This window comes from Cydia pomonella, chromosome 11 (genome assembly GCF_033807575.1).
Source record: "Cydia pomonella isolate Wapato2018A chromosome 11, ilCydPomo1, whole genome shotgun sequence".
Lineage (NCBI taxonomy): Eukaryota > Metazoa > Arthropoda > Insecta > Lepidoptera > Tortricidae > Cydia > Cydia pomonella.
Genome location: NC_084713.1, coordinates 3,425,408 through 3,439,952, shown reverse-complemented (window position 1 = coordinate 3,439,952; position 14,545 = coordinate 3,425,408). Strand labels below are relative to the sequence as shown.

At 35.9% G+C, this 14,545-nt stretch overlaps 1 protein-coding gene across 2 annotated transcripts in view; it reads right to left on the bottom strand.

Moving 5' to 3' along the window:
- LOC133522655 (activator of 90 kDa heat shock protein ATPase homolog 1) overlaps nucleotides 1-12,881 on the bottom strand; it is a 47,240-nt gene extending 34,359 nt beyond the window's left edge. Inside the window, exons 1-4 of one of the 2 annotated variants that reach the window (XR_009800098.1) lie at nucleotides 12,246-12,881; nucleotides 10,865-11,398; nucleotides 9,881-10,040; nucleotides 8,710-8,809 (exon numbers count right to left, since the gene is read on the bottom strand). Coding sequence is in view for 1 of the 2 variants with exons in the window: in XM_061858047.1 (XP_061714031.1) it covers nucleotides 9,909-10,040; nucleotides 10,865-11,398; nucleotides 12,246-12,602 (1,023 nt within the window). In the remaining variant the exon portion in view is untranslated. Of the gene's footprint in view, nucleotides 1-8,383; nucleotides 8,810-9,880; nucleotides 10,041-10,864; nucleotides 11,399-12,245 lie in introns of those variants that run through there. The other variant, XM_061858047.1, reaches the window with a different exon arrangement.
- Nucleotides 12,882-14,545: the final 1,664 nt, after the last annotated feature.

The window sequence follows — 14,545 nt, the reverse complement described above, 5'->3', positions numbered from 1 at the left end:
TCCTTTCAGCAAAGTTTTTGATCACACTTTCAATATCGATTGCATCAGTGAGGTCTTGTTCGATCGACAATATAGCTAGATTAGTTAATCTCAGCGTACTCATTGTAGATCGCAAGTAATTTTTGATCAATTTCAGTTTCGAAAAGCTCCTCTCACAACTAGCATTACTTATAGCAGTTGTCAAAAATATTCTGAGCATGATGAAAATGTTAGGCACAGAGATTTCGAGCTTAGATTCGACAATGAACTTCAATAATTCGAGTGGACCTACATTAGCTTTGCCTAATTTATCGAGATCTCCAGTAGCAATGGCGAAACTTCGAAGTCGCCCTCGCTCGAGTTCAAACTCCTCCTTGTCAATGTCGGTAGCATGGTCAAGCTTACATTTTCCAGTAACATCCAGTAGTTTTGCTGGTGTAAGAAAGGAAAATTTCTCTGCTAAATTATCGAGCTGCTGAAATCTCGATCGAATCTCAGAAATTATTCTGTCCAAAGAGGAAAACAGGCTTCTTCTCAACTCATTTTCGTAGGTCAAACCAGCATCCGTACTTCCGTCACCGAAAGTACAAAGAATGCGTAAGGAGACATTTATTTAAAATAACATTGAAACGAAATAAGTTTCCTAAATAATAGTTATTGAGAAACCTTGTGCTTGCATCACCCATGCATAAAACCTGCATAGGTACCCGGATTTGGTAACAAAAAAAATGACGAAAAAAACACTGGAAGAAATTAACTTTTTTTTTATAAAAAAAAAAAAATTAAATTAATTTTTTTTTTTTTTTTAACTGACACCTCCGCAGCGCCGCCCCCGGCAAAGTGCCGCCCGGTGCGGACCGCACCCTCCGCCCCCCCCATGCTACGCCACTGCGTTCAACAAATTAAAAGCCATGCCGACTTAGTAGAAGCTATGACTTCAACCGATCGATCAGATGCAGCAATGTATTACAAACGCATGCGATTATCGGCGACGTTTGTCAAGGCCATTACGCAGTTAGTATTAAAACAGCGCCATCTAGCGACTTAACGTGCATCACGCAAAAAATTTCCTTAAACCGCAACCAAATGATTCCGGTTCGTTACAGCCAAATATCATAATAACGTGTTTCTAGAATGTCAGAATATCAAAACAGATTATTCTCATAATGTCTAAAGCTCGAAATGACTTACGCCTACTTCTTAAATTACCGTATTCTTAATATGACTATAACTCATTTAAACTCTATCGCGTTTTGATAAATTTTCAATTCTACCATTTCCCAAAATGTCTAAAACTTGTCTTGATCGTGTTTTGATGATTTTTTAATTAAACTATTTCCCAAAATGTCTAAAAATCAAATGAACTAGATGCAAAAACGTCACATTGTCAAAAAAATTCTAAAACACAGTATCTATGGAAAATATTTAAAATTATGATCAAGTTTTCAGTTTTTAAGCAATGAGTAATTAAATTAATTATAATAATAATATCCCCATCGCCCACTGGTTTTCCAGTGCAATCAGTCAACGCAGGGCAGCTTGTGGCGAGCTGTTGGGGAGTAGCGACCCCACGTACCCGAGTACTCCTGGGGAGTTCTGTTACCCGTAGGAAGGTGGGTTGGACAGGATTCTCTACCTCTGGCTTGTCTTAGTTGGCCGTCCAGAGTGGAGTCGTTAGAGCTATACGCTCCATGGTGGAAGTGAAAATTTGCATAAGACGCGACTTGGCACAGTGGCTGTTAACAGCCACTGGGTAGAAAGCGGTGTACACCTCTCGACACCCTGAGCCTTCACACCGGTGTTGCCCTTGAGCGATCTTTGATGTCGCTTTTTTGTGGGGGCCCATTTTGTGGAGGCAAGTCACCGTCTGCCGGAAATAAGATTGTATACCATTTTATTAGGCAGGCGTCCAGTTTTTTATCACATAGCCTAGTACTTAGTCCATCGCTCTCACCCAATAACCCAGTTCATTTTAGATTCCATCAACTTCCAATAGTCTCTTACACCCTGGCGGGTGCTGTCTCTGCGTGCGTCCCATGACACGGGCAAGGACAGCATCCGCTCGGTGTACCCCTTACATTTCATTAAAGTGTCAAACCCTTTTGACACTTTAATGAAATTTAATCTTTATGCAGGATGGCTAAAATTAGGTACATTCCCGTTAGGGCTATGTAAATGAGTTTTTTTTTTTGTAATAGTTAGCAAAAAGCAGACGGACCAGCTGATGCAAAACAGTTACTCGTATCATTGCCCAAGGACATTTATAAGCAACGTTACCACCTAGTTTTTACCAGTGGCGGTGGATTTTTTCTCCACCTTTTACCACTTAATTTTGAACCATCACAATATTTTGGTGGTAACTCCTGGGGTTTCTTCCCAGTAGTCACCACTGGTAAAAACTTGGTGGTAACTACTGGGTATTACCACATTAGAGGAGTCACTTTAAAATATTAAAAATTGTTCTTAATTACTTTTGAGTCTCGATCGACGAATTATAAGTCGGCCAATAGAAACACACACGTTGCAAGGGGCAAAACTGTTCAAAATTGAACATAATAACCAGATACTCACCGATTATACATCCCAAATCTAACACGTAGCTATAAAAACAATAAAAAAACCTTACATTTCATTAAAGTGTCAAAAGGGCCTCTACGTGTTGGCTTCGGCTCCGCGCACGCCTCCCAAAGGTCCGGAACACCATTGTTCCGTGATGGGAAAGACATAATAATATAATAAATAATAAATAAATAACTTTTTATTGTACATAAAAGAAGAGTTACATGATAACACAGTACACAAGAAGTTTGTACAAACATGTCAGTATTCAGTAGTCAAACTATTGACCCCTAAACTAGGTAAAAAACCTGTGCCTTAGGGGCTAGAGTTCGTCCAAAATCGATGTCGAAATAATGTTTTTAGGTCGTGTAACAGCAAAAAGTTAACATAAGACTAATTATTAGCTATATACAGTTACAAAAACAGTACCAAATTAAGAAATAAACTTTAAATTAAATATTTAGCTAGTTGCCTTTGCCTAAGAAATTATAGTGAGGAGATTTTCAGTCTCACTGTATGTTAATTTTTTAATATCATATTTAGTAAGGAAAATGTATACCCAAAACATTTACAATCGAGATTTCATTAAGTAAGACTGCTTGGAGGTACGAGTACATACTGATGTTGTTACTGGCCACTTGAAAATGAAGTGCTTTAGAAAGACAGATAATGACAATTGCAATTAATTCCTTTCGCCTGAACATTATTACAATCGAGATATTTCACAATGGAGAACAATATAGATTTGATTTTTATAAATAATCAAAAAGGTCGCCCAGCTCTTGTGTACGATGGGCACAAATATAATTTCGGTTACACCAACAAAAATAACACTAGTATGTGGCGATGCATCAATCGCCCAGAATGCAATGCATCGGTCACATTGAATTCTCATAAAGATGTAGTGCTCCGCGAAAGTGCACATATTTGCAATTCTCACCATAATGAGAACATTAGGGATGTTGTGATGGATTCGTGCAAAAAAGCTGTGTGTGAACGAATGTCACCTGTAAAACAAATATTTGAGGAAGCTGTGACGGAAATTGTCGAGACTGATCAGAGTTTTGTTATGTGTTCATACAAAGAAAAAAGGAGTGCTTTATACAGAGCGAGGAAGAAATTCTTAGGGCAGCACAAAACTGATTTTTTAAATTTACGGGATGTTAAAATTCCTGAAATGCTTAAAAAAGATTTCTTAGCAATCGAAGACGGAACAGAAGAGAAAATATTAATCTTTGCAACACCTACGGGCAGACTGTATATAAACAATGCCGATGGTAACCATCAATACTTTGGAGATGGTAACTTCAAAAGGAAACCTAAACCTTTTAAACAACTATTCTCCATACATGTTGATCTTGTTAAAAATGGAAGATCGAGTAATGTGGTGCCAATTATTTTCGCTCTGCTTCCTAACAAGACGCAAGACACTTACTATCGACTATTTACACTATTAAGAGATGAATTGAACTTGGAAATCAGAAATTTTAAATGTGATTTCGAAGTTGCTATTATAAATGCATGCAAGGCTGTTTTTCCGAATGTCCGTTTAACAGGCTGTTACTTCCATTTTTCTCGTGCTGTAAGGAAGAACGCCAGAAAGTTCAAGGCTAACACAACAGCAGAAAGCCGCGAGATTATTGAGATGTGTGCGAATTTGTCTCTACTACCAGAAACAGAGATTAACAATTGCTGGCTCAACATAATTGAAATCGCACCAGGAACCGATGAAATGGAATTGTTTATAGGCTACATGCAGAGACAGTGGATAAGGTTAGGTCCATCAATGTTGAGTTGTGCTCAAGACAAACACCGGACGGATAACCCGATTGAAGGTTGGCATAACCGCCTTAACCACCGTATGCCTTACAAACCAACTTTGATTCGGTTTGTACACAGGTTGAGAGTAGAGGCAAGATATCAAAACACAAGAATAATTAATTCGCTATTCTCGACCATGACTAGAAAACGGAAAGATATTCTTTTTGACAATCAATATCGCTTTCACCTGAAAGATTTAAACGACGGATTTATAACTGCAGTAGAGTTCTTGAAAAATATGTGTGCAGTAAGACAACGTTTTCATTAAATATTAAACAGTAGCAGTATAGTGGGTATAATTATTAAAGGATGCATTCATAAAAGCTACTCGTAATTAGGTATTTATTTTTTTAAAGCCGGAACCATAGAACAGTGTCATTTCCATTATTATAAGAACGCAGTATGACTTCTTCAGCTTGGCAATATGATTTTTAATGCCCAGGAGCCCTACTACAAGAACCAATAAGTATGCAAACGACACTGTTCTAAGGTGCCTGCTATATTTTAGCAAAGAAGTGTTCTGTTATGTTGTTGTACTTGTTGTTGATTTTAATTTGTGACACGTATTTAAGTAAAAATACAATTACAAAGGAAACGAATGTAACTTTTAGATGTAAGTTTAAATTCTTGTAAGTTTATTTATTTCAATAAACATTTTTGTCAATTTTTTTCTTTTTAAATTACACTATCGGTGAAAACCGGCAAAGTGCGAGTCTGACTCGTGTTCTATTTTTTTTTTTACTTATCTTACAATAGTATCCTCCCTTTTCAAAATACGGGTTGGTTTTGTTGGTTGTTCACAAACATTAATAAATCAACAATTACGCAATTATTTTCTTTATTTTTAACTCAGTATTTTTCGATGGATACCTTTATTTTAGGTAACCGGTCTATTGCAGTTTTATTCGGGTACCGTTACGGATAACTATTCAATTGATACCTTTATTTTAGGTTACCGGCTTTTGAGGTTTTTCAGTCCCTGATTTCCCATAGTTAAATTTGATAATATAGTTGAAATTGTATGCTTGTAAAGTTTTGTGGTATAGGTTTTCGTTTACAAAAGCATAGTAGTTATAAATTGCTAAACCAATTCTGATAAAGTGAACTAATTATTTACATAATATTGTCTTCGGTTACCGCGATAGTTTCTCATGAAATAAAACTATGGAAACGGATTATAATTATACGCGATATAATCCGTTTCCATAGTTTTATTTCATAATTATTTACATTTATAAATACGTAACACTAAAAATACTGCGTGGTTAAAATTTTAGGTATTATGAGAAAGTGTCATTATGATGTTTGGGCAAGTTTGAATTTTGGTAATTATGAATCTTATGCATTTTCACTTTCAGTCTTAATAATAATTCGGTATTTGAAGTTATTGTTCATTTTACCAACTATACATTTTGAATATCGGATGTAATGTGTAAATGTTATTATGACATTTGATTGTATTGAAAACAAGTCAATTTGGGAATTTAGGCTTTTTGGAACTAAAACAATTTGGGATTTAGTCAAATGGGTAAAATGACATTATGACATTTGGCTGTAACAAACCGGAATCAACCAAATCGGCCAAGTCAGATCATTTCTTGTAAACCAAAATGGCCTCTCCCCCGAATTTCTGGTTAGATTAATGGACTTGTATTAGCCATTTAAATACTTATACTGAACCCATATTGGGTAATTTAAAGCTTGTGTTCGTCCACGGGAATGACATGGGGGACATATTCAAGGAATTTAATTTGACAATAGTATGAGGTACGAGCGACTTTCATATTGATTGCCAGTGTCAAGGAACGAAATGGTACTGAAATTAAATTATTTGACTTTACATACAATCTTACGAGTGTCACATGTATCAAGCGCCAATTACAGCCACACTTTATCAGGCCTGATATCAGACCCGATTTCGGGCCGAGAAATAATAAATAAATAATAAATAAATATAATAGGACATTTATTACACAAACTGACTAAGTCCCACAGTAAGCTCAATAAGGCTTGTGTTGAGGGTACTTAGACAACGATATATATAATATATAAATATTTATAAATACTTAAATACATAGAAAATAATAATATTTTTCCGTTTCACCAAATATCGGCACATCGTTTACAATATTTGAAATGTAAAAAAATTTTGCACATGCAATTAGAGACGAAAGTATTTTCTACATTTCAAATATTGTTAACGATGTGGTGATATTTCGTGAAACGGAAAACGATTATCAGGCGCGAAATCGAGACTGGTTTCGGGGCCGTTATCGGGAAGTGTGGATGTAATTGGCGCTTCAGCCTGAATTAGATACTAAAGGTAACATAGGGACTAATTTAAATAAAACATCAAAAATATTCGTAACTTAATTTATTGGGCATCTCCATAAATAAACTAATTTACATTAGTACTACTTACACGAAACAAGCAAAACCAAAATGTCAGACTCCGGGAAAAACCCGATACCTACTGTGTTACGTTAAAAAACGGCCATACATAATGAAAGAAATAACGAGTTTCCCCATAAGTAACTAAGTTACATAACCAGTTAACTGTAGTATATGTAAAACCTTTGTTCGTTCGGTACCGTTTGATACCCCAAGGCCAAACAAATAGACGGCGGGCCAGGAACAGATTTCTTTGACCAGTGGCATCCCGGATGAAAAGTGGTTAAGGGCGACATGTAACGAACTCTCGTGGATGTCTACTGCCGCTCCGTTGGTGGGAGGAACGGCAGGCGCCCAAACAAATAAAAAAATTAGTCATCACAATTATAAGAAGTCAATACTGGTTATATAACAAGACAAATAAAGGGAATCCCACTGATATAGATTGTATATTATTGTAAAGTTGTAAAATATAGTTTCAACCCATAATTGCCAATTCACAAAATAACTATGGTCGTGACTACAGTTTTTTACCTACGAAATGGGACTTCGAAGTGTATAGTATTTTCACTATACCTTGATGCATATTATAGGTAAGGTCAATGCGGTAAATCCGTCTGCGGGAAATTCCGTACAAGGGCGCTTTCAGATAATGACACGATTGTAAATAAATATAAATAAATATTATAGGACATTATTACACAAATTGACTAAGTCCCACAGTAAGCTCAATAAGGCTTGTGTTGAGGGTACTTAGACAACGATATATATAATATATAAATATTTATAAATACTTAAATACATAGAAAACACCCATGACTCAGGAACAAATATCCATGCTCATCACACGAATAAATGCCTTTACCAGGATTTGAACCCGGGACCATCAGCTTCATAGGCAGGGTCACTACCCACTAGGCCAAACCAGTCGTCAAATTTGTAAAGCATTGACAAAGCAGCGTTTGCTTTTAGTTTCAGCAGTGAAAAGTAATGCTCTATTGCCTACGGTTGACAAAAAAAAAATAGAATAATACGCACTCGTGTTTGATTCTGTTGTCTAAGTACAAAATAGACATTGGTCGCCGGCACCCAACTAAAAATTATTGTTCTAATTACATAAGAAATAATTATTTATTTAAGAAATTATTTAGTGATAAGTTCGCCTTCGTACATAACATGTTTTTTTGTTTTGTTTTATCTGTTTTATGTTAACCTGTTTATGCAGCAATAAAGTGAAATACATACATACATTTCGGAAGTGACAATTATGAGCAAGCATTTCGTTACAATGTTCGAAATTACGGTACAGTCAAGGTATTAAATATCGACACGTACAAAGTGCCAAAAATATGTACACACGACCTTATTGCCTATACATTAAAGTAGTGTATACATTTTTTTGGCACTTTGTCCGTGTCGATATTTAATACCTTGACTGTACAATTTTAGACGCAGCCAAACTACTACTTTTTGCTATTTTTAGGCTAAACCCGTAGAATGGCAGTTGACAGTTACTTTGAAATGTAATATAATTAATAATATGTTTTATACCTTTTTAGCTTTTTAAATTCTTCAATGTCGCTGGTTTTTGAGGATCCCGTTTTAAATATTTTATATTCGTAAAAAACCTCTGTAAAATGAGGCTATATTTTTTTCGTTCCTGATATCATTTCGGTCACTTATTTATGGTTAGTAGAACAGATTTTCTCAGAAAATTAAGTCAAAAATCACAGTTATTACATCATATGTTAGAAAATAAGGGCTGATGACGAAATAGATAAATGCCTGTGAAATTCAAGAAAAAGCTCCTTAGCGATAGGCCACTCAAGTACCCTTTTCTTTATGAATTACACAATTATACAGGTAACCAATTAACTGTTTAACTAATTATACTAATTTAATTTAGTTCTATGTTGAACATTTTGAAAATCAATTAAAATGATAGCTTGTGTACATGTATGTATAATAATTATTATGCTTGAAATGTCGATTTTACGCGAACTAAGCGTTTTGATAATGCTCTGCATTCATCAACTGAACTCCCTTATTAAAATTGGACCTGTAACAATCAAAATAAACGTAAATTTAACAGTAGAAAGGATGAAATAAATAAGTTTTTGGTAGAAATTTCATTTTTGGTACAAGCTTTTACCGCTGACTGTACTTTTCTTTCCACAGGCAACTAATACTCATCAAGGCAATTCTAAAAACCCGGAACACAATTAGGTTGCATTGTTTTATCACAGAGTTCCTATGACCACCTCCTGTCTCCATCGTCAGATCAGCTTGATTACTACCATAATATTTGCATTGTCACCCAACTTACAAATGTATGCAAATTTTCAGCTCAATAGGAAATCGGGAAGTGGGTCAAATTTAGCTTCCACAATTTGACCCACACTAACAATACATACATACATTACTAACAGGGCTAGTTAAATAAAAGCTTGTAAAAAAATATTCAGGATGCTTACAATATTGCTTAAATCGAATACAACACTATTATTATTATTATTATATTATATTATTTTATAAAACATAAACGTCATTGAAAAGGTCTCACGTCAGCTTGATGTCAAGTTGCTTTTCAAGTATGTTGACGCGATCCAGTGAAACCAAAATTAAACCTTTTAATTTCGATTTTGTTCGTAAAACCATTATTTTTTAACCGGTTTTTAGGGGAACATTTCAATAAAGTACTTATCAGAGTAAGCAGTTTAAAACAGTTTAAAAGTCTTTGTTTATGTTTGCACACCATCAGGCCTGCCGGTTGTCTCGTCGCTTGTCGAATAAACCGGTTTATTTAGGTTACAATTTTCTTAAAACGTTCGCGTTCTTATGAAAGTTCGGGAGTACCTCCACCTTACAGAAAACCGCAGCCAAATAACACTAGACCCTACTCATAGCGTTGTGTTCCTGCCGGTGAATATGGTTGCCAGAGCTCAACGAGGGTGCGGAGTGTTACGATCGGCAACGCGCATGTAAGTCCTCAGGAGTTGCCGGCGTCTATAGGCTACGGAGACTGCTTACCATCAGGCTTTGTCACCGACGTAGTATTAAAAAAAAAGAATTAAACCGGTATTTACCGCTATTTTCAAAACCGGTTCCAAACTTTGGACGCAGTAGATACCTAATTTTCCTAATATGCTTCCTTGTGATCACAGGAAGGCGCCGAAGCCGAAAGCGCGCTTGATGCTCTCGAAGTAGTATCTCTTCCAGTTGTCGCGCGTCTGCTCCACCTCGGCCGCCGGCACTAGATCTTGTTTTACTGTTACGAGTGTGTGGTCATCCTGAAATTTAAATGAGCAAATTAACATCAAGTCCTATTGGGGCATTCAAAGAGCTGTGCCCTACAATAGTATATTGTGACCCCTCACAGGGGTCTATAACGGGAGCTCTAACTCAAACGCGAGTTATAGCTTTCTATTCTAAATCGAAGAGGGGAAACGAATAATGCAACCATAGCTTTCGCGTGGAAACCGCCGGACGGAAGCCGTGGCTCCGGTCGTCCTGTACACTCTTGGCAACGGTCCGTCCAAAGAGAGTTACGAGCGGTCGGGTTGAGCTGGAGCGAGGCCAGAGGACGAGCTGAAGATAGGAAGGCGTGGCGCGAGCTTGTGAAGGCCCTTTGCACCTCTGGGGTGCTTTAGGACAACAACAACAATTCTAAATCCATAACTCCCGTGGGATCAAAATAGGCACACATTGTCCATCTGCATGAAATAAGATCTTTTTCGAGCAAGTATGATGAAAACACATTTTATTAATGCTGTCTTATTCTTCCATTGTAATGTAACCATGTCGAGGACAATGACAGAAAACGCAGGTAGAAAATGCTTGAAGAGAGTTTAAAAAACTAAATGGAGCAAGTCATAGGCAGAGTATAATTAATTTAAACATAAACCCATTATACTATGTTTTGTGACAATGTGAAACCATTTACAAATTTATGCAAAATTGTTGATTATGATATAAATATTTCTCTAAATAAGTGAAAACCACAGACATTCAATTTGTGGTTTCCTCTCAGATAAATACTGTAAGAACTATAGGTACATTAAAAGTACATTTTTTACAATTAAGTAGAAAAAAAAATGCTTCCATGGTATCTCACCTTCTCATCAATGTTGATGGTAACCTCTGAAAAGTGTTGATCAGGCCACTGCTTGTATCTCCAATACTGGGTGATCTTTTTCCCCGGCACCAACTCCCTGAATTCCCCAGTAATATTTCCACCAAACAGGGCAAACTTCCCACCCTTCTCTGCTTCCATTTTCACATGGCCCTGCGTGAAAGCTGTCACCATTTCTATTCTAGTCAAAGCATCATAAAACTCTTGTCCTCTGCATTGGAATTTCTCTGAAAGTTCTAGACTTTTTGTGTCTAATTTGCAACCAATTTCTTTCTTGGGCGCGATTATAGGTTCCATGTTGATTTTTTTGTTAAAACCGCTGGTTATTGTTGAGACATTGTCAGGCTTGACAGAGGATTCTCCTTTCTTGGGGAGGATGAGGCCTTTTGAGAACTCCTCTTTGAGGCTCCGAATGTACTCTTCGAGCTGTTTCCGGATTTCTTTCTTGCCAACATTGTGCATAAATGCTTTTACTCGTTGGGCTTCCTCGCCACTGCCTTTTATTGTGACTGTCATCTGTAATTTATAAGAAGTTTCAATTTAGTTACATATGATAGAGTTTATACAGATGGTAAAAAATTGTGGGTTCAAATCGGTTGTGCTGTAAAGACCAGAAAAAATAATTCCCTAAAACAAGAGGTCAAACTTTAGTCAATGAGCATAAAGAGTAGTAATATGATCATTATATTCCTTAAAATTGAGTCATTTTACTAATTTTGTTTGGTTCAAAGAACAACTCATACATGGTTTTTTGATAGTTGGAATTCTGATTATTTCAACTAACCAAATTTTAAATTTAAATGACTTAGTTAACCACAAGCCGGCAGCCTGCCACTTGAAGGAATAAAATAATTACGTACTTAGTCAAAAAGATGCCTTCCGGGATTGTAAATATTTTTTATAAAATGTAACCTATCTAGATTTTTTCTATTAGACTGAAAGACATATCCTTAAAGGTATCATGTTATTTATCATTCAAAAGTCATTCATCAAGATTTCATTGCATGAACCAACTAAACCTGAGTATAAAAGAATATTTGGTTGAATATAGAAGTGGCTTTTGTAAACATTCAGTTACATAGAAAAATAAAAACATTTTGTGGTAACTGTGAATTCTTCACTTAACTTTATCATGAGAACAGGACCTCAAGTTAATATATTCTCAAGTACTAATAAGTATTGAAAGCATGAAAGTAAATCTTAAAAGGTTAAATTAAACACCATTGTGTCAGAACTGACTTGCAATTGTATTACATTTACCAGCTGCAAATGTCCTACTTCTAGGTTATGTCACCTAAAGGACACTCATATAGAATTAGAAAAGTAAGTTCTTCCAATTCAATTCCAAATACAAAATACTCACATCAACCTCGCTAACGTCGTTTTCCTCTGACAGGTTGGGAATATGCACTTCCCCCTTGGTGACCTCACTGCCTCCTGAAATGCGGCCTTCCCACTTCAACTTAATGTCCCACTCGTAAAAGAATATCAGCTTTCCTTTTCTATTATTCGCCGACGCCTCTCCATCAATCTTCTCCATCTCAGTAATCTTACAATCTACACCATTTTGGGCTATTTTTAAATTGTTCAGCAACTCTTTTAGGCGTTCCTTCGACCATGGACCGGCATTCTTTTCCGTCCAGTGCCAGTTGTTCACGTTTGTGGCATCAGGCCGCTCCTCCACGATCCACCGAGGGTCTCCTTCGCCCCATTTAGCCATGATGACACTCTAACAAGGTATTTTATTCACACGTTCTACTGACCACTAAACGTCCCTGTCCTAATAAACGTCAGGTAACCGCAGCTGATACTTCTAAAGCTTTATTCGAAGCTAAAACACCACGCGCGTTCACCACAAGGTCAAACTCGAGAGATCACAGTCAAAATTTACAATTTTAATTCGACTAGTGCGTTTCCTAGCAGCGATAGAAATCGTAAATTCATAAGCATGACAATTCGAGAAACGTCGTCCTTTCATGCGGCTTATAAACTGCTGACAGTTATGGTGTTGCAACACCTACGTTTCAAATATCGAAGAAATTCGGCTCTAATGTTTTTTTTTACGGGAAGTCTGAATATTTTACTCTTAAAATATGACTAAGCAAACTTCATAGCTTAAAAAAATCAGTCATCTGTAAAACTTATTATACTTACAATTGTATATTTTCTTAATTGCATGCGTAATTGTATTCTGATTAGGAAAAAGTAGAAGACAATTTTATTTGCTTTAGTATGAAGGGTTGACCAACTTGGCAACCTGCCCTATAGTTTCTTTTTCACTTATTTTTTTTTCTACTTTTCCCCAATTAGAACACGATACCCATTAATTACACCTTTTATAACCATTATAAATATAGTGAAAATAACTGAAAAAAAACCAATACTTTTTATAGCTTACACGTACGAGTTAAATTATAAAAATGCCTGAAAATATAGGTAAAACATAAGTTAGCAACACTATCGTAGTTTCTGCAAGTTTCTAGAATACAGAGGTGCCAACCTAATCGCGGTTCCGGATGTCAAAATAAAAACGTTTCGTTACTGCAAAGTCAAAGTTACTACTTTTTAAAATTTATTTTAATGTTTAATATATAATCATTATTCTAATTACAAAATATAAAAAAAAAAATATATATACTTCTTAACGAGTATTTCAGGAATTAAGTATTTAGAATACTTAGGTGTTTAATTATTTTCTAAGAACATACATTTAATAATATTCCTAATACAACATAGTACGTATGTTTTGAAACGCCTGATTGTTTTAGTTGAGCAATTATGGCCAGAAGGGTGTCATCACTCATCTCATAACTTTAATGAATAAATGTAATAATAGTATTTCTTTAGGTTTTGAGTAATTCAGTTCTAATTTCATATTACCGGGATCGTACATAGTTGCTCACGTAATTCGCCAGTGTACCTACTTACCTAATATTGGCGGGTTCTATTTTATGGGTTCATGATTATTTATTTAATAAGGAAACAAAGTTTATTGTGTACCCCTAGTGCTAATCGTGCTAAGTAATAGCAAGCAAAACATTTCAAAATGGAACCACTAGCGTAGCGAAAGGAATCTTGAGCGTCATGGGAGGGTTTAGGCACAAACGTGATAACCAAACGTTGCTGCCGATTGAAACAAACACAGACATAATAAACACTGTAAACTTAAATCTAGCTCCCCCAAAGAAGCTAAGAAACTCCTGTTCAAATTCTTGACCTCTCTAAATTATGCCTAGAATGATATATTTTAGATAATGCACTTTAGATTTCATATACTATTTATACTATTTAATTATAAATCATTAAGGTTCTTACTATGTAACCTAGTTCTGTTAACTAATTTGTACCTGGTTCCCCGTGATACAGGCGAAGGCTAGGGCGGAGCGAAGACCCCTGACATAATCTGTAACCTGTATTCATGAAAATAAATACTTTTTTACTTTACTTAAATAAGACAAAATCTCCCGGAAGAGATCACCCTAGGAATACTAGCTTTCGCACCTAATAATATTTAGTCTCGAGACTTTGATAGGTACAACTATTATTAGTTGACGCCGCGGCCAGCAACAAGCCAGAATAATATTTTAATATTCCAATTTAAACATCAATTGAACGAAACTCGTTATCTTGCGCGAGTGAGATAACATTAAAGCCAGCCTTCGA